Here is a 21,235-nt window from a genome sequence, read left to right on the forward strand (position 1 = left end):
TTAGACTTACTAATGCACCTACTGTTTTCATGGATTTGATGAACTGGATATTCAGACAATATTTCGATCGATTTGTGGTTGTATTCATAGTTGACTTATTGATCTATTACCGTGATGAAACCGAGCATGCTGAACATCTAAGACCTATGTTACAGACTTTACGAGATAAATAGTTGTATGCGAAGTTCAGTAAATGCGAGTTCTGGTTACACAAAGTTAGTTTTTGAGGACATGTTGTATCAACATCGGGTATTCGAGTTGATCCGAGTAAAATTTTGGCTATACTTGATTGGAAATCTTAGAGAAATATTTCTGAAGTCTGAAGTTTTCTAGGACTTACTATTACTATAGACAATTCGTGAAAGTTTTCTCTATGATTGCAACCCCGATGACGAAGCTACTACAGAAAAATATTGAGTGGTCAGAAAAGTTCCAGAAAAGTTTTGATCAGTTGGAAGCCCTTTTGACCGAAGCTCTAGTACTAGTTCAGCCAGAATCAGGTAAAGAATATGTTATTTAAAGTGATGTATCTTTGAATGGTTTGGGCTGTGTTTTGATGCAGGAAGGAAAAGTTGTAACTTATGCCTCAAGACAGTTAAAGCTGCATGAAAAGAACTATCCAACGCACGATCTGGAATTGGCAGCTATTGTGTTTGCATTGAAAATATAGTGTCACTGTTTGTTCAGTGAAAAATGTCACGTTTATAGTGATCACAAAAGTTTGAAGTACTTGATGACTCAGAAAGATCTGAATTTGAGACAGTGACGATGGTTAGAGTTGCTAAAATATTACGAACTTGTGATTGATTACCATCCAGGAAAGGCTAATGTTGTTACTAATGCTTTAAGCCGAAAATCACTGTTTGCTCTGCATGCAATGAATGTGCATATGCCTATGTCTGATGATGGTTTGATAATAGCTGAATTAAAAGCAAGACCGTTATTTATAGAACAGATCTGTGAAGCTCAGAAAGTTGATAACTATTTGTTAGCAAAGCGGGGCCAATGTGACTTAAATATTGATTCAGAATTTCGAGTTGATGGTGAGGGTTGTCTGAGGTTTAGAAACCGAATATGTGTCCCGAGAAATCCAGAGTTGATTATGATGATTTTGAATGAAGCTCATAATAGTTGATTATCTGTTCACCCGGGTAGTACGAAAATGTATAATGATCTGAAATAGCTTTACTGGTGGCATGGTATGAAACGGGACATATCTGACATTGTTTTGAAATGTGTAGTCTGTCAGCAAGTAAAAGTCGAGCATCAGGTACCGTCTAGATTGCTTCAACCAATCATGATACCTGAGTGGGAATGGGACAGAGTCACGATGGATTTTGTATTCGGTTTACCATTGACACCGAGCAAGAAAGATACGATCTGGGTTGTTGTGGATAGATTGACTAAATCAACTCATTTTGTTCCGGTTTGCATAGATTAATCGCTTGATATAAATATCCAATAGCATTTCAAATGGTTCAACAATGAGAGTTACAATTTAAGTTAAACGAGAAAAGTATAACCATGTTTTAAGTGGTACAGGTACCTATTTGAAATCTATAAGATGTGAGCTCAATATATGCTATGTGAATTGTATTGGATAGTGATAAGTAAGTTGTACTTAGGCCTACTTTCATGTTATGAGCATGATGATGAACGGTAAAGTTGTTGTTATATTTATTTGCATGCAACTTACTAAGATTTATGCTTACTCCCTCCCCTTTCCATTTTCTTATAGTGTCGCCTAATTAGCTCGAGGACCATCGGACGTTGGAGGCATAGATCATACTATCACCCGCAGCACTAGGTATAGTTAGATCTTTTATTTTGATCATGGCATGTATAAGATTCTAAGAGCATGTTTGGTTTGGTGTATTGGCATAGCCAATACACCCCTAATTGGTGGGCCCCACCTAATGCGACTGTATTCCATCGTTTGGTTTGATGTATTGCTAATACGGGTGTAATCCTTTACCTTCCTAATCGGTGAAAACCACCGATTTCTAATCCCCCTCTTTTCTGCAGATTAGTTGCCCCTTCGATTTCCCCTCCCTGTTTTACCCTTTCTGCCGATTTGCTCCCTCTGTCTATATGCAAATCTTGAAACAGACATGGAAGATGGGTTTCACAGACATTGAAACAGACATGAATGAAACTATGTCAAAACAATATAACTCCTATTTTCAGAATTTTAAAAAGAAAAAACACTTTCTTCCTTTTCTTATTTCTCTCTTCCAAGGTCTTCATCATAGAAACAAAACCCAAAGGTGGAACCATTTTTGCAAGCATAATTTTTCGGAATTTCGAAGACCACTTCTTTCACTTTCTTTGAAACTCTGTTTTCTTCTTTCTTGTTTGGGAATTTAAAGATGAAGAAACAGAGAGGTAAGCTGACTCGAAAGATGATGGAGCAAGTGCCAGGGGCATTGGGAACTAGCGCTAGCTTGGCTCTTCGTTTGGGACAAACCATTTTCTCCTCTGCTTCACTTCTTTTCATGTGTTTGGATGTTGAATTCTATAACTATACTTCTTTCAGGTGATTCCCAAAAGCTTCATTTCTTCTATTTTGTTGGGTCAAATTTTGATTTTGGTTTTCTCTTTACCCTTTAATTGTCAATACCCATGCCCTTATTTCTGTTATTTTGTTAGAATTCAATTTTTTGTTACTTGATTTCTGGTGTTAAAGTGGAAGTGTAACACCCCGAACCCGAAACCGTCATCGGGGTCGAACACGAGGTGTTGACTGGCTTTACCCTCTTACAAAATTTATTTTCCAGACACTGCCCAATCTGTGTACTAGTCGTTTTAAAATTCATATCTTGAGTTTCGTAACTCGAAAATCAGTTTCGTAATTTTTCCCAGAAACTAGACTCATATGCCCATCTATGTATTTTTTTCTAGAATTTTTGGTTGGGCCAATTAGTACAGTTTATTAGTCAAAGTTCCCCAAGTTGCAGGGGTCGACTACACTGACCTTTGCCCATTACGACTGGGATATCTCCCTGCACGGGACTTCAATACTGTTGCCGTTTGTTTCTATGGAAACTAGACTCAGAGAGGAATCTGCACATATATGGTACGACCCCTAATTATCTCTGGTTAATTTATAATGAATTTCCAAAGTTGGAGCAGGGAATCCAGAAACCGTTCTGGCCCTGTCCCACTAAAATCTGATTATCTCTTAATATACTGCCCATATGATCTTTTCGTTACTTCCTCATGAAAACAGACTCATCGAGCTTCGATTACATAATTTATTCATCAATTAATTCCACTCCTACTATTTTTAGTGATTTTTCAATCTCATGACACTGCTGCTGCCAGCATCTGTTACGAAAGTAACTAGGTCCATTTCATGCCTACCCTCGATCCAACTCAATCGAACATTCGTGCCATTTTCGCATGGCTTAAAGTTTACATGCCATAATTCAAACACAACGTACTAGCTTATACATGCCAAAATGATCTTCTAAGCACACTAAGAAGAAAGTACCAAAACTAGCTATCTGGTGTGATGACTTCGTTGACGGCCCGACCCCGCAAAAATTGATGAGTCCAAGCAACCTATAATGGGTGACAAGGAAACACCGGGTGAGTTTATAACTCAGTAAGTCATAAGCAATGCTCTACTATACATCAATAACATTATCACAAGAGGAATAAAATGGAATGAGACAATTTACTCCATCCATACCGAACCATACCATAGTTCCACCAACCTACCGATTCAATTTCATATCAATTCATGCCTTCACAATTCATATACTCATCAATAGGACATTGAAGCATTTTCATAAATCAATTTATTTTCGTTACAATCAAACCACAAAACGGCCTTTCACCCATCCTACGATAAATTTTTATGTACGTGACTTCAAGTATAGTTGTCACATAGGTTCAACTTACCGAGCTCAACACCAAGTATACGCATAGCACATATTAGCCATGTCCTCAAGACACTTACCCGATCCGCTGTCCGCGATCAGCTCAATAGTGTCGCACACATAGTGTCCATAATGATTCACGAATGTATATTGAGCCCGCACACTCAGTGCTATATAATCAACTCGCACATTTAGTGCCACGTAATCAAATCGCACACTTAGTGCTACATAGTCAAACCCGCACACTTAGTGCCGCATGGTCAATTCGCACACTTAGTGCATCATATTCATTTCGCACACTTAGTGCAACAAAGTAGAATCGCACACTTAGTGCTGTACAATTTAATCCCGCGCACTTAGCACCAATCTCATGGTCATAAATGGTTATCCCGCACATTTAGTGCCGAGATCAACAACTCATTACATCTCACCTCATTTATTTCATTCAACAATTTCATCATCACATACGTACATGCATATATATATATGTACATTTATTCATTCCATTCAGCATCAATACACAACATTATGACCATTGAAATAATACCAACTACATGCTTAATGACTTACCTCGTGTTGGGTAAGACGGTTCCAACTCGGCTACTCGATAACCTTTTCTTTGCCTTTGCTCGATTCACCTCCTTTAGCTCCTTGAGCTATATCAATAATTTAACTAGTTTAACCACCTTGCTAAATATTTACAATCCAATCTCACATGTATATGTATGTTAGTATATTCGGCTAATAATCTCATGCAACTACCAAAGCCGAATCAACTAAATATACTTATGTATACACACATATATCATCATCGAAATCACCTAAGCTTAGACATCGATTTTTAATTTCAAGTAAGTTGCCGAATGCAACCTTACTAAATTCTCATGGATTCAATATACCATTACCATGAAATCAACAACCAAATTCATAGACAATTTAGGAAAATCACATTACAATTCTCATATTCAAGCAAAGACCATGGCCGAATGCACATATGACCTCATAACAAAATATTGAACCTTTGGTTGCCCAATTAGCTTAACATCCATCAAATTTTTAAATCAAGAAGCTCACCTCATCTATAATCAACTCTCAATGCCCTAAGGCATCAAAAACAACATCAAAGAAATACAACCATCCATGGCCGAATGTCCTAGCCGAATTGTTTTAACCATGAGTAACATAACAAGCATAGATCGTGTTTATGGATATACCGTGGCCGATTCAAGCTAATCACCTCCAAAATCATCAACCATTTTCGTTGCATATAACATATATAAACATGAATAAGTTTCATATAATCCCTTAACACATTAATTTCTTTCATCAACAACCTTTTCCTTGAACACTTTCTCATGACCGATTGCTCATGTTATCAACAAGATTCAAAGTTTAAACATGGGCTATTTAAAACATGCATGCATCTCAAAGACAACATCAAACATACCTTAGTCTAACCACCACCATAGCCGATTTTTCTCAAGCCTTTTTCCCCTTCCTTTCTTTCCTCTATTCGGCCAAGGATGTTCAAGAATGAACTCTTTTTTTTTTGTTTTCTTTCTTCCATTCACGGCAACAAGGGGGGGTGAGACCATGTACTTTTTTTTTTTTTTCTCCATCACCCTTCTTTCATTATTTAATCACCATGCTTATTATTTTATTATTCTTAACATGCATCACTAGCATAACATGTTGGAGACATGTTTCCACCTATAGCATGGCCGGCCACTACATATTAGGGAGGGGGAATTTGACATGCAAGTCCCCTTTTTCTTCCACATGCACTAATAGGTCCTCATGCATTGACCTATCACATTTTAAAATTTTCTCATATAAGTCCTATTGACTAAATTCACATGCAATCGACTAAATCGAAGCTTGAAATTTTTACACATTCATGATTACATATTCTAGACAATAAACATCACATTCAAACCTTTCGGTGACTCGGTTTAGCGGTCCCGAAACCACTTCCCGGCTAGGGTCAATTTTGGGCTGTCACAACTCTCCCTCACTTAAGAAATTTTCGTCCTCGAAAATCTTACCAGTAAATAGGTTTGGATATCGTTCCTTCATCGAGCTCTCGGGTTCCCAGGTTGCTTCCTCGATCCCGTGTTTGAGCCACAACACCTTAACCAACGGAACCCTTTTGTTTCGCAACTCTTTCACCTCACGAGCTAGGATACGTATCGGTTCTTCTTCATAACTCATATCGGCTTGAATTTCAACCTCTGATGGGCTAATTATATGCGACGGATCAGATCGATAGCGTCGAAGCATCGAAACATGAAAGACATCGTGAATCTTTTCAAGCTCAGGGGGCAAAATCAATCTATACGCAACTGGCCCCACTCGTTCGGAGATTTCGTACGGCCCAATGAATCTCGGGCTCAACTTGCCCTTACGGCCAAACCTAAGTACCTTTTTCCAAGGCGAAACTTTAAGGAACACTTTATCTCCCACCTGATATTCAATGTCCTTCCGTTTCAGATCCGCATACGATTTCTGACGATCTGTGGCTGCCTTCAAACTTTCACGGATTACTTTTACTTTCTGTTCAGCATCTTTAATCAAATCAACTCCGAAAATTTTACTTTCACCAAGCTCGGTCCAAAACAATGGTGTACGGCATTTACGACCGTACAAAGCCTCGTAAGGTGCCATCTTAATACTTGATTGAAAACTATTGTTGTAAGCGAATTCAATCAAAGGTACATACCGTTCCCATGAACCACTAAACTCAAGGATGCAGCATCTCAGCATATCCTCGAGTATCTGAATTATCCGCTCGGATTGACCATCGGTTTGGGGATGAAAAGCGGTGCTAAAATGCAGCTGGGTACCCAAAGCTTCTTGCAATTTCTTCCAAAATCGCGAGGTGAATCTCGGATCTCTATCCGACACGATAGAAATAGGTACTCCATGTAATCTCACAATCTGAGAAACATACAACTCGGCTAGTTTATCCAATGAGAAATCCGTACGCACGGGGATAAAGTGAGCCGACTTAGTCAGCCTATCAACAACAACCCAAATCGCATCCTTCTTACTTGCGGACAATGGCAGTCCGGACACAAAGTCCATTGTGACTCGGTCCCATTTCCACTCGGGTATCATGATCGGCTGAAGTAACCCTGAAGGCACTTGATGTTCCGCTTTCACTTGCTGACATATTAAACATCTCGAAACAAAGTCGGAGATGTCTCGCTTCATACCATGCCACCAAAATCGACGTTTCAAGTCGTTGTACATTTTCGTGCTCCCCGGGTGAATTGACATTCGGCTACAATGGGCTTCGTTCAGGATCATCGGAATGAGTTCCGAATTCCTTGGAACGCACAAACGACTTCTAAACCTCAAACAACCATCATCATCAATCTGAAACTCCGATTCCTTGTTTGGAACACACTCAGCTCGTTTTGCAACTAATTCATCATCGACTTTCTGAGCTTCATGAATTTGATGAGTCAATAATGGTTTGGCTTTTAATTCAGCTACTAACACATTGTCAGGTAGAACAGACAAGTGTACATTCATCGCTCGCAAAGCAAACAGTGATTTCCGGCTTAAGGCGTCCGCAACCACATTAGCCTTTCCCGGGTGGTAATCAATGACAAGCTCATAATCCTTCAACAATTCAAGCCAACGTCTTTGTCGCAGATTCAAGTCCCGTTGAGTCATCAAATATTTGAGACTTTTGTGATCCGAAAACACATGGCACTTCTCACCAAACAAATAATGTCGCCATATTTTCAATGCAAACACAATGGCGGCTAGTTCGAGATCATGGGTCGGATAATTTCTCTCGTGTGGCTTCAATTGTCTCGACGCATAGGCCACAACTCGACCTTCTTGCATCAATACACAACCCAACCCGAGTAGGGATGCGTCACTATAAACGACAAACTCTTTACCCGATTCGGGTTGCACCAAAATTGGAGCTTTAGTCAGATGAGTTTTCAGTTGATCGAAGCTTTTCTGACATTTCTCCGTCCATTCGAACTTAACATCCTTCTGAAGTAGCTTCGTCATTGGTGTGGCTATCATCGAGAAACCTTTGACAAATCGTCGGTAATAACCGGCGAGCCCTAGAAAGCTCCGGACTTCGGTAACGTTTCTCGGAGGCTTCCAGTTAAGTATGGCTGAAATTTTGCTCGGGTCAACCCGAATACCCGATGCGGATACCACATGACCCAAGAAGCTAACCTCTCTTAGCCAGAACTCACACTTACTGAACTTAGCATATAACTGCTTATCCCGCAAAATTTGCATCACTAGCCTCAGATGCTCAGCATGTTCGGCCTCATCTCTTGAATAGACCAAGATGTCATCAATAAACACAACTACGAACCGATCCAAGTACGGCCTAAAGATCCGATTCATCAAATCCATAAACACCGCAGGGGCATTAGTGAGCCCAAACGGCATCACTAAGAACTCATAGTGACCGTACCTCGTTCTGAAAGCAGTTTTGGGTACGTCCGAATCTCGAATCCGTAACTGATAATAACCCGATCTCAAATCTATCTTTGAAAACACCGATGCTCCCTTTAATTGATCGAACAGATCATCTATACGCGGTAACGGATACTTATTCTTTATCGTCACTTTATTCAGTTGACGATAGTCAATGCACAACCTCATGGTTCCGTCCTTCTTTTTCACGAACAATACTGGTGCACCCCAAGGTGAGAAACTCGGTCGAGCGAAACCTCTATCCGTCAATTCTTGCAACTGAGCTTTCAACTCTTCTAACTCGGTTAGTGCCATACGATACGGAGCGATTGAAATAAGCGTAGTTCCAGGTACAAGCTCAGTACCAAACTCTACCTCCCGAACAGGTGGCAAACCCGGTAACTCTTCAGGAGAAACATCCGGGTATTCACAGACCACCAGCACCGATTCGGGTTTCTTTTCTAACTCCTTGTCATCAAGTACATACGCGAGGTATACTTCGCACCCTTTCCTTACATATTTCTGGGCCAACATTGCTGATATTACAGCTGGCAACCCCCTTAAGTCCGCAGACTCAACTCGGATTATTTCGTTATTTGCGCACCTCAAATCGATAGTCTTGCTTTTGCAATTCACAACCGCATCATGCGCGGTTAACCAATCCAAACCAAGAATAACATCAAACTCGTCGAACGGCAAAAGCATCAAATCGGCCGGAAAACAGGATTCTCGGATTATTAGAGGGCATCTCTTACACACTTTATCAACACGTACGCATTGACCCAAAGGGTTTGATACTCGAATTACGAGCTCAGTAGACTCAACAGGTAGAGTCTTACTGGTTGCTAAGGTTTCGCATACATATGAATGAGTAGAACCAGGGTCAATCAATGCAATCACATTAGTATCAAAGAGAGTGAAGGTACCAGTGATGACGTCGGGGGAGGATGCCTCCTCTCGTGCGCGAATGGCATATGCTCTAGCAGGAGCACGGTTCTCGGCGCGATCGGCCGTATCAGAAGCCCCCCTCTGACTACCACCCCTGCCTCCAAAAATTCTCGGTGGTCTACCTCTAGATGTCACTCCACTAGGTCTTGCACCTTGAATCTTATTCTTCTCATCCAGCTCCGTGCAATCTCTAATGAAGTGGTCCTTCGAACCGCATCCGTAACAGGCCCTGTTAGTAGACTTGCCCCAACATTCACCTAGGTGTCGTCTTCCACATTGGGGACATTCAGGTTTCTCGTGCCGATTATTGCCCACACTAGCTACCGAAGTAGCTCGGGAGCCCATCGATGGTCTTGCCCTGATGGAAATTCCCGTAGTCGCCCTCGACTTACTAATGTCCTCCCTGAACTTCTTCACAGCTGAGAACGGAGCTTTACCCGTCGATCTTTTACGATAATCTCTAGCTTCAAATTCAGCCTTCCTCTTCTCCTTTCCAAGTTCCTCCGCCTTGCAGGCTCGTTCGACTAGTGTTACGAATTCCTTTATTTCCAGAATACCCATTAGTAGCTTTAAATCTTCGTTCAATCCTTCCTCAAATCTTTTGCACATAGCAACCTCATCAGCTACGCACTCCCGGGCATACCTACTAAGTCTTACGAATTCATGTTCGTATTCAGATACAGTCATACGGCCTTGCTTGAGTTCCAAGAACTCCTTACGCTTCTGGTCAATGAACCGTTGGCTAATAAATTTCTTCCGAAATTCCGTTTGAAAGAAGTCCCAAGTTACTCGCTCGTTCGGGACTATGGAAATCAATGTCCTCCACCAATAGTAGGCTGAGTCTCGCAACAAAGATACAGCACATTTTAGACATTCATCGGGTGTGCATGACAATTCATCGAACACCCGAATGGTGTTATCAAGCCAGAACTCGGCCCTTTCGGCATCATCAGTTACTATGGCCTTGAACTCCTCGGCCCCACGCTTCCTAATCAAGTCTACAGGTAGCTTACTCAGCCTCACAGGATCAGCGACTGACGGCCTTACAGGCTCTTGGGGTGGGTTATTCAAATTCGGGAATTGTTGGACAGCCGGGTTGGTTCGGGCATATTGCGCGACCCACTCATTCATCATGGTAAAGAAGGCTTGTTTAGCCCCCTCACCTTGATTATTCGCAGATGACTGAGGTTCAACAGGCGGCGTCCCTTGTGCAGGAGCAGCCGCTACGCTCTCAACGTCATCCGCTAGGGTTCTTTCTACACCGGGATCCATTTACTAATCAAAACAAAAACATTTCAACCGTCGGAAGTCATCACACATTTAAACATTAACATTCGGCATGTATAGCTAGACTCATGCGCGCTATGGTAGTCCTAGAACCGACTAAACCATAGCTCTGATACCAATAAAATGTAACACCCCGAACCCGAAGCCGTCATCGGGGTCGAACACGAGGTGTTGACTGGCTTTACCCTCTTACAAAATTTATTTTCCAGACACTGCCCAATCTGTGTACTAGTCGTTTTAAAATTCATATCTTGAGTTTCGTAACTCGAAAATCAGTTTCGTAATTTTTCCCAGAAACTAGACTCATATGCCCATCTATGTATTTTTTTCTAGAATTTTTGGTTGGGCCAATTAGTACAGTTTATTAGTCAAAGTTCCCCAAGTTGCAGGGGTCGACTACACTGACCTTTGCCCATTACGACTGGGATATCTCCCTGCACGGGGCTTCAATACTGTTGCCGTTTGTTTCTATGGAAACTAGACTCAGAGAGGAATCTGCACATATATGGTACGACCCCTAATTATCTCTGGTTAATTTATAATGAATTTCCAAAGTTGGAGCAGGGAATCCAGAAACCGTTCTGGCCCTGTCCCACTAAAATCTGATTATCTCTTAATATACTGCCCATATGATCTTTTCGTTACTTCCTCATGAAAACAGACTCATCGAGCTTCGATTACATAATTTATTCATCAATTAATTCCACTCCTACTATTTTTAGTGATTTTTCAATCTCATGACACTGCTGCTGCCAGCATCTGTTACGAAAGTAACTAGGTCCATTTCATGCCTACCCTCGATCCAACTCAATCGAACATTCGTGCCATTTTCGCATGGCTTAAAGTTTACATGCCATAATTCAAACACAACGTACTAGCTTATACATGCCAAAATGATCTTCTAAGCACACTAAGAAGAAAGTACCAAAACTAGCTATCTGGTGTGATGACTTCGTTGACGGCCCGACCCCGCAAAAATTGATGAGTCCAAGCAACCTATAATGGGTGACAAGGAAACACCGGGTGAGTTTATAACTCAGTAAGTCATAAGCAATGCTCTACTATACATCAATAACATTATCACAAGAGGAATAAAATGGAATGAGACAATTTACTCCATCCATACCGAACCATACCATAGTTCCACCAACCTACCGATTCAATTTCATATCAATTCATGCCTTCACAATTCATATACTCATCAATAGGACATTGAAGCATTTTCATAAATCAATTTATTTTCGTTACAATCAAACCACAAAACGGCCTTTCACCCATCCTACGATAAATTTTTATGTACGTGACTTCAAGTATAGTTGTCACATAGGTTCAACTTACCGAGCTCAACACCAAGTATACGCATAGCACATATTAGCCATGTCCTCAAGACACTTACCCGATCCGCTGTCCGCGATCAGCTCAATAGTGTCGCACACATAGTGTCCATAATGATTCACGAATGTATATTGAGCCCGCACACTCAGTGCTATATAATCAACTCGCACATTTAGTGCCACGTAATCAAATCGCACACTTAGTGCTACATAGTCAAACCCGCACACTTAGTGCCGCATGGTCAATTCGCACACTTAGTGCATCATATTCATTTCGCACACTTAGTGCAACAAAGTAGAATCGCACACTTAGTGCTGTACAATTTAATCCCGCGCACTTAGCACCAATCTCATGGTCATAAATGGTTATCCCGCACATTTAGTGCCGAGATCAACAACTCATTACATCTCACCTCATTTATTTCATTCAACAATTTCATCATCACATACGTACATGCATATATATATATGTACATTTATTCATTCCATTCAGCATCAATACACAACATTATGACCATTGAAATAATACCAACTACATGCTTAATGACTTACCTCGTGTTGGGTAAGACGGTTCCAACTCGGCTACTCGATAACCTTTTCTTTGCCTTTGCTCGATTCACCTCCTTTAGCTCCTTGAGCTATATCAATAATTTAACTAGTTTAACCACCTTGCTAAATATTTACAATCCAATCTCACATGTATATGTATGTTAGTATATTCGGCTAATAATCTCATGCAACTACCAAAGCCGAATCAACTAAATATACTTATGTATACACACATATATCATCATCGAAATCACCTAAGCTTAGACATCGATTTTTAATTTCAAGTAAGTTGCCGAATGCAACCTTACTAAATTCTCATGGATTCAATATACCATTACCATGAAATCAACAACCAAATTCATAGACAATTTAGGAAAATCACATTACAATTCTCATATTCAAGCAAAGACCATGGCCGAATGCACATATGACCTCATAACAAAAATATTGAACCTTTGGTTGCCCAATTAGCTTAACATCCATCAAATTTTTAAATCAAGAAGCTCACCTCATCTATAATCAACTCTCAATGCCCTAAGGCATCAAAAACAACATCAAAGAAATACAACCATCCATGGCCGAATGTCCTAGCCGAATTGTTTTAACCATGAGTAACATAACAAGCATAGATCGTGTTTATGGATATACCGTGGCCGATTCAAGCTAATCACCTCCAAAATCATCAACCATTTTCGTTGCATATAACATATATAAACATGAATAAGTTTCATATAATCCCTTAACACATTAATTTCTTTCATCAACAACCTTTTCCTTGAACACTTTCTCATGACCGATTGCTCATGTTATCAACAAGATTCAAAGTTTAAACATGGGCTATTTAAAACATGCATGCATCTCAAAGACAACATCAAACATACCTTAGTCTAACCACCACCATAGCCGATTTTTCTCAAGCCTTTTTCCCCTTCCTTTCTTTCCTCTATTCGGCCAAGGATGTTCAAGAATGAACTCTTTTTTTTTTGTTTTCTTTCTTCCATTCACGGCAACAAGGGGGGGGTGAGACCATGTACTTTTTTTTTTTTTTCTCCATCACCCTTCTTTCATTATTTAATCACCATGCTTATTATTTTATTATTCTTAACATGCATCACTAGCATAACATGTTGGAGACATGTTTCCACCTATAGCATGGCCGGCCACTACATATTAGGGAGGGGGAATTTGACATGCAAGTCCCCTTTTTCTTCCACATGCACTAATAGGTCCTCATGCATTGACCTATCACATTTTAAAATTTTCTCATATAAGTCCTATTGACTAAATTCACATGCAATCGACTAAATCGAAGCTTGAAATTTTTACACATTCATGATTACATATTCTAGACAATAAACATCACATTCAAACCTTTCGGTGACTCGGTTTAGCGGTCCCGAAACCACTTCCCGGCTAGGGTCAATTTTGGGCTGTCACAGGAAGTCTCTGGGAAAACTGTCACGATCATCATCTTGATGAATCTAGTACTATGTTAGGAGTTAAAAATTTTTATGAGCGGACTGATCAGAATTTCTTTGCTTTTCCATTTTTATTGAGGAAGAAAGATAAATGCAGTCAAATGAGCTGTATGCAATTCTTTTATGTGATCTTTTGGGTTCTGGGCTTTGGAATTATCAAATGCTTTCACTTGCTTAACTATCAAACTTCAATAAGGATTATATTATAGTTTATTGTTTCTGAGTTTAAAAAAGGGGTGAACTGTATGTTATTTCTTCTATTTCAATGGAAATTTCTCTAAGTTGATTCTAAAACTAGTTATCATGAACCTTAATGGATCTTACTGTATCTTCTAATGTTTTTTCCTTGACTTTTGGTTCTTGATTTCTCATGTTCATCAAGTTAAGACCAAACCACAGACATTGAAGATGGGTTTCCGAGGACGCCACAGGTTGCCCCATTCACCTCGGCTGAGGATACGGCCCCGCTTTTGGAGAATGGCAGCAGTGATGATAAGTTAAATTTTGATGGACCCATGGATTTTAATAAAGATTTATGCAGAAGCAGTTCATTCAATGGAACCATGGTCGCTGAAGAAAATGCTGTGAGCATGCTGGTTCCGTCATACTCTCAAGAACAATTGCCAGAAATTTTTGTAGGGCTTAAATCCCAGCAGGGTTGCATTGGTGAAATGAGTGATGTTGAGGATGAGACATTCAACACTGTTGTTAGTAGATCAAGTCAAACATGTAGAATTGATCTACTCGAAGAGATCATTGAAGATGCTAAAGATAACAAGGTACTCTTTGCTCTAAACTTGTTACTTTCTTTTGTCAACTTTGGAGGCTGTTTGGGTTTGAGAATGATCCTATGCAATGCTAATAATACTAGAACTTAGTCCATTATATCGTTGATCGCAGCATGATGAATGAACTGATCTTTGAAATTTTGAACTTCTAATGTTTTTTTTGTTGTTACTATTTTGGGAGGATGAACTGCTAACTTATGAGATTTTGGTTCAGAAAATTTTGTTTCAGACCATGCAATCGATTATGAACTTAATGAAAGAAGTTGAACTTCAAGAGGCAGCTGTCGAACAAGCAAAAGAGGAAGCTGCAAGGGAGGCATGGATATTCTCGTCAAGGTGGAGGAACTTAAACAGATGCTGCCACATGCAAAGGAAGTAAATGACATGGTTGTGCACTTGTTGATAACCTAGATGTTTTAATTACCAAAACTAGAATGTAGTTTTACGATTTTTTCTACTTCACATTTTATTTTGAGTGGTTATTTTCCTTCTTTACCGTGTCAAATTTTAAGTTTGATTGGTTTACTTTGATGGGTTTCTGTTATTGGATTAAGTTTAATCAGTAATAGATTATCTGTTGAGCCATGCTGCCAATATGTGATGAAAGTGTATGAATCTTAATGAACCGTTGTTGATTCTGCTGAAGCATTTTTCTGTCAAATTCGGTGAAATGAGTTTTCTAATTATGATCAATAATCTTTTTTTGAGGTCCCTTTTCAAGTGTTTCATTAAATATATTCAGCAGTAGTACTGTTTAATTTGTTTTTAATTGTAGATCACTTGATTATCTCATGAAGCATGCTGTTAATTTGCAAAGTAGAAAGTGTATTGATCTCAATGAACCATGCTGCTCTGCCGAAGATTTTTTCTATCAAATTTGGCATAACGGGGTTAAATTGAATTTGCAATGGTCGTGTTAAATCTATTTTGAGTGCTGCTCATGAGTGCTGCTCTTGTTAAGGCGTTCCAAGTAGGAAATGGAGTTGAAGGAGCTGAAGAAGTTACATTTCTTTACAGGTTGACTCCTGGTGCCTATCCAAAAAGTGTGTGAATGTTGCATGAATAGCTGGTAAGGTTATTTGTAACTTTAGTTTCTCTTTGCCGAGGATCTACATGTGGACTTGTGGGAAATGGGGCCTCATTAGCTTCTATGTTGCTTATAGCTTTGATATGTATAAATATAATATGGAGATTAACTTGAATAATGTGTACTGTGGGTTGAAACTATAAGGACCTTCGAAGTCCATTGAAGGATGTTAAATCATAAGATTATTAATAATTATGTTAAATTATATTTAATATATTTAATAATAATTATGTTAAATTATCTATATTATGATTTGAGTAAATTCATATAAGAATATTAGTTATTAAGAATTTTATTAAATTATATATTTTAATTATAATATATTTAATAATAATTATGTTTAAATATGATTCAATTATTTATTATTGATATTAATAATCTTATTAAAAATTAAATAACAACAACAATAATAATTTACCAAAACAAATTTCTGCTAATTATTAAGAATTTTATTAAATTATATATTTTAATTAAAATATATTTAATAATAATTATGTTTAAATATGATTAAATTATTTATTATTGATAATAATAATCTTATTAAAATTTAAATAACAATAACAATAATCATTTACCAAAACAAATTTATGCTAAGAGTATTCTAGTCATTTTAGTTTTTTCCATTATGCTATTACATCTCTATTCCATTCAACCAAACACAAGATTACTATTACGCCTCTATTCCATTACATTCAACCAAACAGTTGATTTGCTATTACACCTCTATTCCAATACACCTCTAATCCATTACACCTCTAATCCAATACACCTTTAATCCAATACAGCGAACCAAACGTGCCCTAACTTTTGAGTTTTGTGGCATTGTTAATTGGCCAAATATGTTGGCTTACTTTAGCATTTTATTCATTTTGTATAAGGCTTTACATAAATGCAAGCTAGTCTTTCATGAATATGAAATTGTTGGCACGGTTGAATATATGTAATGTATATAGGTCTTAACTATGGTTGTATGGTTGAGAAATCATATTAAGTTAATCTTTGATGTGTTGGTTGATGCTAGATTGTGTTTCAAGGTGGAAAAGGCTTGGTAGGTAGCCTTATATTGTCCACACTGGTAGACACACGATGAGCCCCATGGGCGTGTTGTACGGTTGTGTGTCCTCTGTACATAAAATTTACAAGTCAGAATGCATGGTAGTAAACACACGGGCAAAGACACGGCCGTGTGTCTCAGCCATATAGAGGACACGACCTCTAGCCATGGGAGTGTGCCCAAAATTGGATGCTGACGTCAAAATAGAATGTCAAGGTTTTCGAACACGAGCGTGTCGAGACCGTGTGAAGGACACAGGCCATGGACACGAGCGTGTGCCAGGCCATGTGAAAACCCCTGTAGGTTCGAATTGAAAAATAAATCTACATGGGTAAGGGACACGCCTGGGTGCTTAGGCCGTGTGTGCCACACGGGCCATCAGTACGACCATGTTCAAGTTCCACACAGGCGTGTTGCCCATCCACATGGGCGTGTGCCTTATTTCAAAGGTCATTTTTTCTAGTGTTGGTTAAAGTACCCGAGTTGGTCCCGAGTGGTTTCCAAGAGATGTTTTGGGCATTGTAGGCCCATGATAAAAAGCTTTAGACAATGTTTGGAAAAGTTTTATTTTTTTACGGGCTCATATGATTCTGACTTGTACATGTGTATGTGATTTGTGAACGGTAATACCTTGTACCCAGTATCGGTTTCGAACTCGAGTTAGCGGTGTTATAGCCTGGCACACGTGCGTATGGTAGGACACATGGGCTAGCCACACGGGCGTGTGTGTTGGCCATCTGACCCAAATTAGAGAGTTACATGGGGTCAGACATGGGCTGGGACACGGCCATGTGATCCCATTTCGAATGTCCGTACAGCCTGTGACATGGGCGTGTCTTTGGCCGTGTGAGACACATGGCTGGCCACACGGACGTGTGTCCCCTATATTTTGGAAAAAAAATTAAGTTCCGTAAAAATTTCCTGAGTTGTCAGTTTAGTCCCAAACTTTCCCAAATGTAGGTTTTGTGTGGGCTCGTATTAGGGATGATGTGAATGATTTTGAATGATGATTATTTGAAATTTGTAAATGTATGTGAAATGTATGTGTAATTGTATAAAATGTTTGGTAATGCTCCGTAGCCCTATTCTGGTGTTGAATACGGGTGAGGGGTGTTACATTTATTGGTATCAAAGCTACGATTTAGTCGATTCTCAGACTAATGTAGCGTACGTGAGAGTCTAGCTATACATGCCATATATAATTTGTGATAGTGTGACATCTCCTGATAGTTTAAATCGTGTTTTCATATAGTAAATGGATCCCAATCAAGTTGTAGCGCCTACCTCCATTCACGGGGTAGCGCAATTAGAATCAAGACCCGTATCTAGTAGCTAGGGAGGAGAGGCTAAAGAAGACTTTTTCTAGATGATAAATGAATGGTTTATGGAGTTTGTTAGAACAAATCCTGCTGCTCAACAACCGCTACCTCCATCCCCACCTAATCCCTAACCGGTTCTCATAGCCCCTCAAGGTGTAGATTTTTACGATTGAATAAGTCACCAGTTGATAAGATTTAAAAACACAGAGTCGAAGAGTTTATGGCTAATGTTGATGATGATCTTGAGAGAGCTGAATTTTGGCACGAAAAGACAATTCGGGTGTTTGATGAACTTTCTTGCACATCGGCAAAGTATTTAAAATGTGCTGTATCACTTCTGAGGGACACTGCGTATCAATGGTGGAATACTTTGGTGTCTGTGGTACTGAGAAAAAATGTTACCTGGGAATTCTTTCAATCTGAATTTAAGAAGAAATATATCAGTCAGCGGTTTATTGATCAGAAGGGCAAAGAGTTTTTGGAGCTGAAACATGGCAGTATGTCTATGACTGAATACGAGTGAGAGTTTGTAAGGCTTAGTAAATATGCTCGGGAGTGTGTGTCAACTGAGGCCATTATGTGTAAAATATTCGAATATGGATTGAATGAAGATATCAGATTGTTAGTCAGGATTCTAAAGTCAAAAGTATTTGTTACGCTAGTTGACCGAGCTTGCAAAGTTGAGGAATTGGGAAAGGAAAAGAGAAAGGTGGATTTTGAGGCTAGAGATTCAAGAAAAATATCGACGAATAAGCCATATCAATCTTTGTCAAAAAAATTAAGAGATTCGTACACTCGTTCAAATGCTTCAACCGAGTATCCAAACAAGGATCCTGAAAAGCAATACTCAAGTCCTAAAACACAAGCTACATTGGTATCGAGTGTTGGTAGCATGAGAAATAATAAACCTGAGTGTCAACAGTGTGTTCGATGACATCTTGGTGAGTGTTGGGATGAATAATAGAGGCTGCTTTAAATGTGGCTCGCAAGACCATTTCATTAGAGATTGCCCTGAGTTAGCCGAGAAAGATAAGTTTTGGAATGCAAGATCGAGCAATCCTAGCACTAGTGGGAGGCCACAGAGAAATGTGGAGAACGTGGCTAGTAGTAGATGAATGACAAAGGACTCCGCTGTGAGATTCGAGGCTAGAGCACTTGCTAGAGCTTATGCGATTCATGCTCGTGAAGATGCGTCGCCACCTGATGTCATCACCAATACATTTTCGCTCTATGAAACTAATGTAGTTGCATTGATTGATCCTAGATCAACTCATTCATATATTTGTATGTATTTGGTGTCTAATAAGAGTTTACCTATTGAGTCTATTGAGTTTGTGGTTAAGGTGTCGAACCCCTTAAACAAATATGTTTTAGTTATAAAGTTTGCAAGAATTGTCCTTTAATGATTCGGGGTTACTATTTTCTGGCAAATCAGATGCTTTTACCATTTGATGAGTTCGATGTATCTCTGGGTATGGATTGGTTGACGCTACATGATGCCGTTGTGAATTGTAGACGAAAGACTATTGAATTGAAATGCTAGAACATTGAAATTCTTCAAATTGAATTAGATGCGTCGAGTGAATTACCTGTTGTAATTTCATCTATGTCAGCTTAGAGATATGTAAGGAAAGGTTGCGAAGCTTCTCTTGCTTATGTAATGGATACAAAGGTATCAGAATTGAAGATTGAATCAGTACCTGTAGTCTGCGAGGATTCGGATGTATTTCTAGAAGAATTACTGGGGTTGCCACCGATCAGAAATGTCGAGTTTGCTATTGAATTTTACCGGGAACATCACCAATATCGATAGGTCTGTATAGAATGGCTTTGACAGAGTTGAAAGAGTTAAAAGTTCAGTTGTAAGAGTTAACGGATAGAGGTTTTGCATGACCTATTTTTCACCCTGGGGTGCGCCAGTGTTGTTAGTAAAAAAGAAAGATGAATCAATGAGACTTTGTATTGATTATCATCAGCTCAATAAGTCTAGGATAAAGAACAAGAATCCTTTACCGATGATCGATGATTTGTTCGATCAGTTGAAATGGGCAACAGTGTTTTCGAATATTGATTTGAGATCTGATTATTATCTGTTGCGAGTGAAAGATTCGGATGTGCCAAAAATTGCTTTCAGAACAAGGTACGGGCGTTATGAATTTCTTGTTATGCCTTTTGGATTAACTAATGCTCCTGTAGTTTTTATGGATTTCATGAATCAAATTTTTAGACTGTATTTTGACAGATTTGTGCTTGTATTCATTGACGACATTCTGATATATTCATGAGATGAGTCTGAGCATGCCCGGCATTTGAGAATTGTGCTACAAACCTTGAGAGATAAGCAATTGTTTGCTAAATTTAGAAAATGTGAGTTTTGGCTCCGAGAAGTTAGATTTTTAGGACATATTATTTTAGTTGAAGGTATACGAGTTGATCCGAGCAAAATTTCTGTAGTTGTTAATTAGAAACCACCGAGAAATGTATCCAAAGTTAGAAGTTTTCAGGGGTTAGTTTGTTACTATCGGCGGTTTTCAAAGGATTTTTTATGATTGCTACACCGATGACTAGATTGCTACAGAAAGATGTAAAATTCGAGTGTTCCAAAAAATGTCAATAGAGTTTTGATCAATTGAAAGCATTGTTAACTGAGGCACTAGTTTTAGTTTAACCTGAGTCGGGTAAAGAGTTTGTAATTTTCAGCGACACATCATTGAACGGTTTGGGTTGTGTACAGATGTAAGAGGGTAAAGTGATAGCTTATGCCTCCAGACAGTTGAAATCACATGAAAAGAATTATCCGACACATGATTTAGAGTTGGCCGCTATTGTATTTGCATTGAAAATTTGGCGACATCATGTATATGGTGAAAATGCCACATCTTTACCGATCATAAAAGCTTGAAATATATTATGACTCAAAAAGATTTGAATTTGCGACAACGAAGATGGCTTGAGTTGCTGAAAACTATGAGTTGGTGATTGATTATCATCCGGGGAAAGCGAATGCGGTCGCGGATGCTATGAGTAGAAAATCATTATTTTCTTTACAGGC

The 21,235-nt window shown here is 39.0% G+C and overlaps 1 protein-coding gene across 1 annotated transcript; it reads left to right on the forward strand.

The window, feature by feature from the left end:
- The first annotated feature begins 2,096 nt into the window (after nucleotides 1–2,096).
- LOC107934182 (uncharacterized) lies at nucleotides 2,097–15,578 on the forward strand. The gene is made up of 3 exons (XM_041084029.1): nucleotides 2,097–2,536; nucleotides 14,323–14,714; nucleotides 14,938–15,578. Exons 1-3 carry the CDS (start codon nucleotides 2,506–2,508, stop codon nucleotides 15,100–15,102), a joined length of 588 nt encoding a protein of 195 aa, XP_040939963.1. The 5' UTR covers nucleotides 2,097–2,505; the 3' UTR covers nucleotides 15,103–15,578.
- Nucleotides 15,579–21,235: the final 5,657 nt, after the last annotated feature.

The sequence above is a fragment of the Gossypium hirsutum genome, chromosome A12 (genome assembly GCF_007990345.1).
Source record: "Gossypium hirsutum isolate 1008001.06 chromosome A12, Gossypium_hirsutum_v2.1, whole genome shotgun sequence".
Lineage (NCBI taxonomy): Eukaryota > Viridiplantae > Streptophyta > Magnoliopsida > Malvales > Malvaceae > Gossypium > Gossypium hirsutum.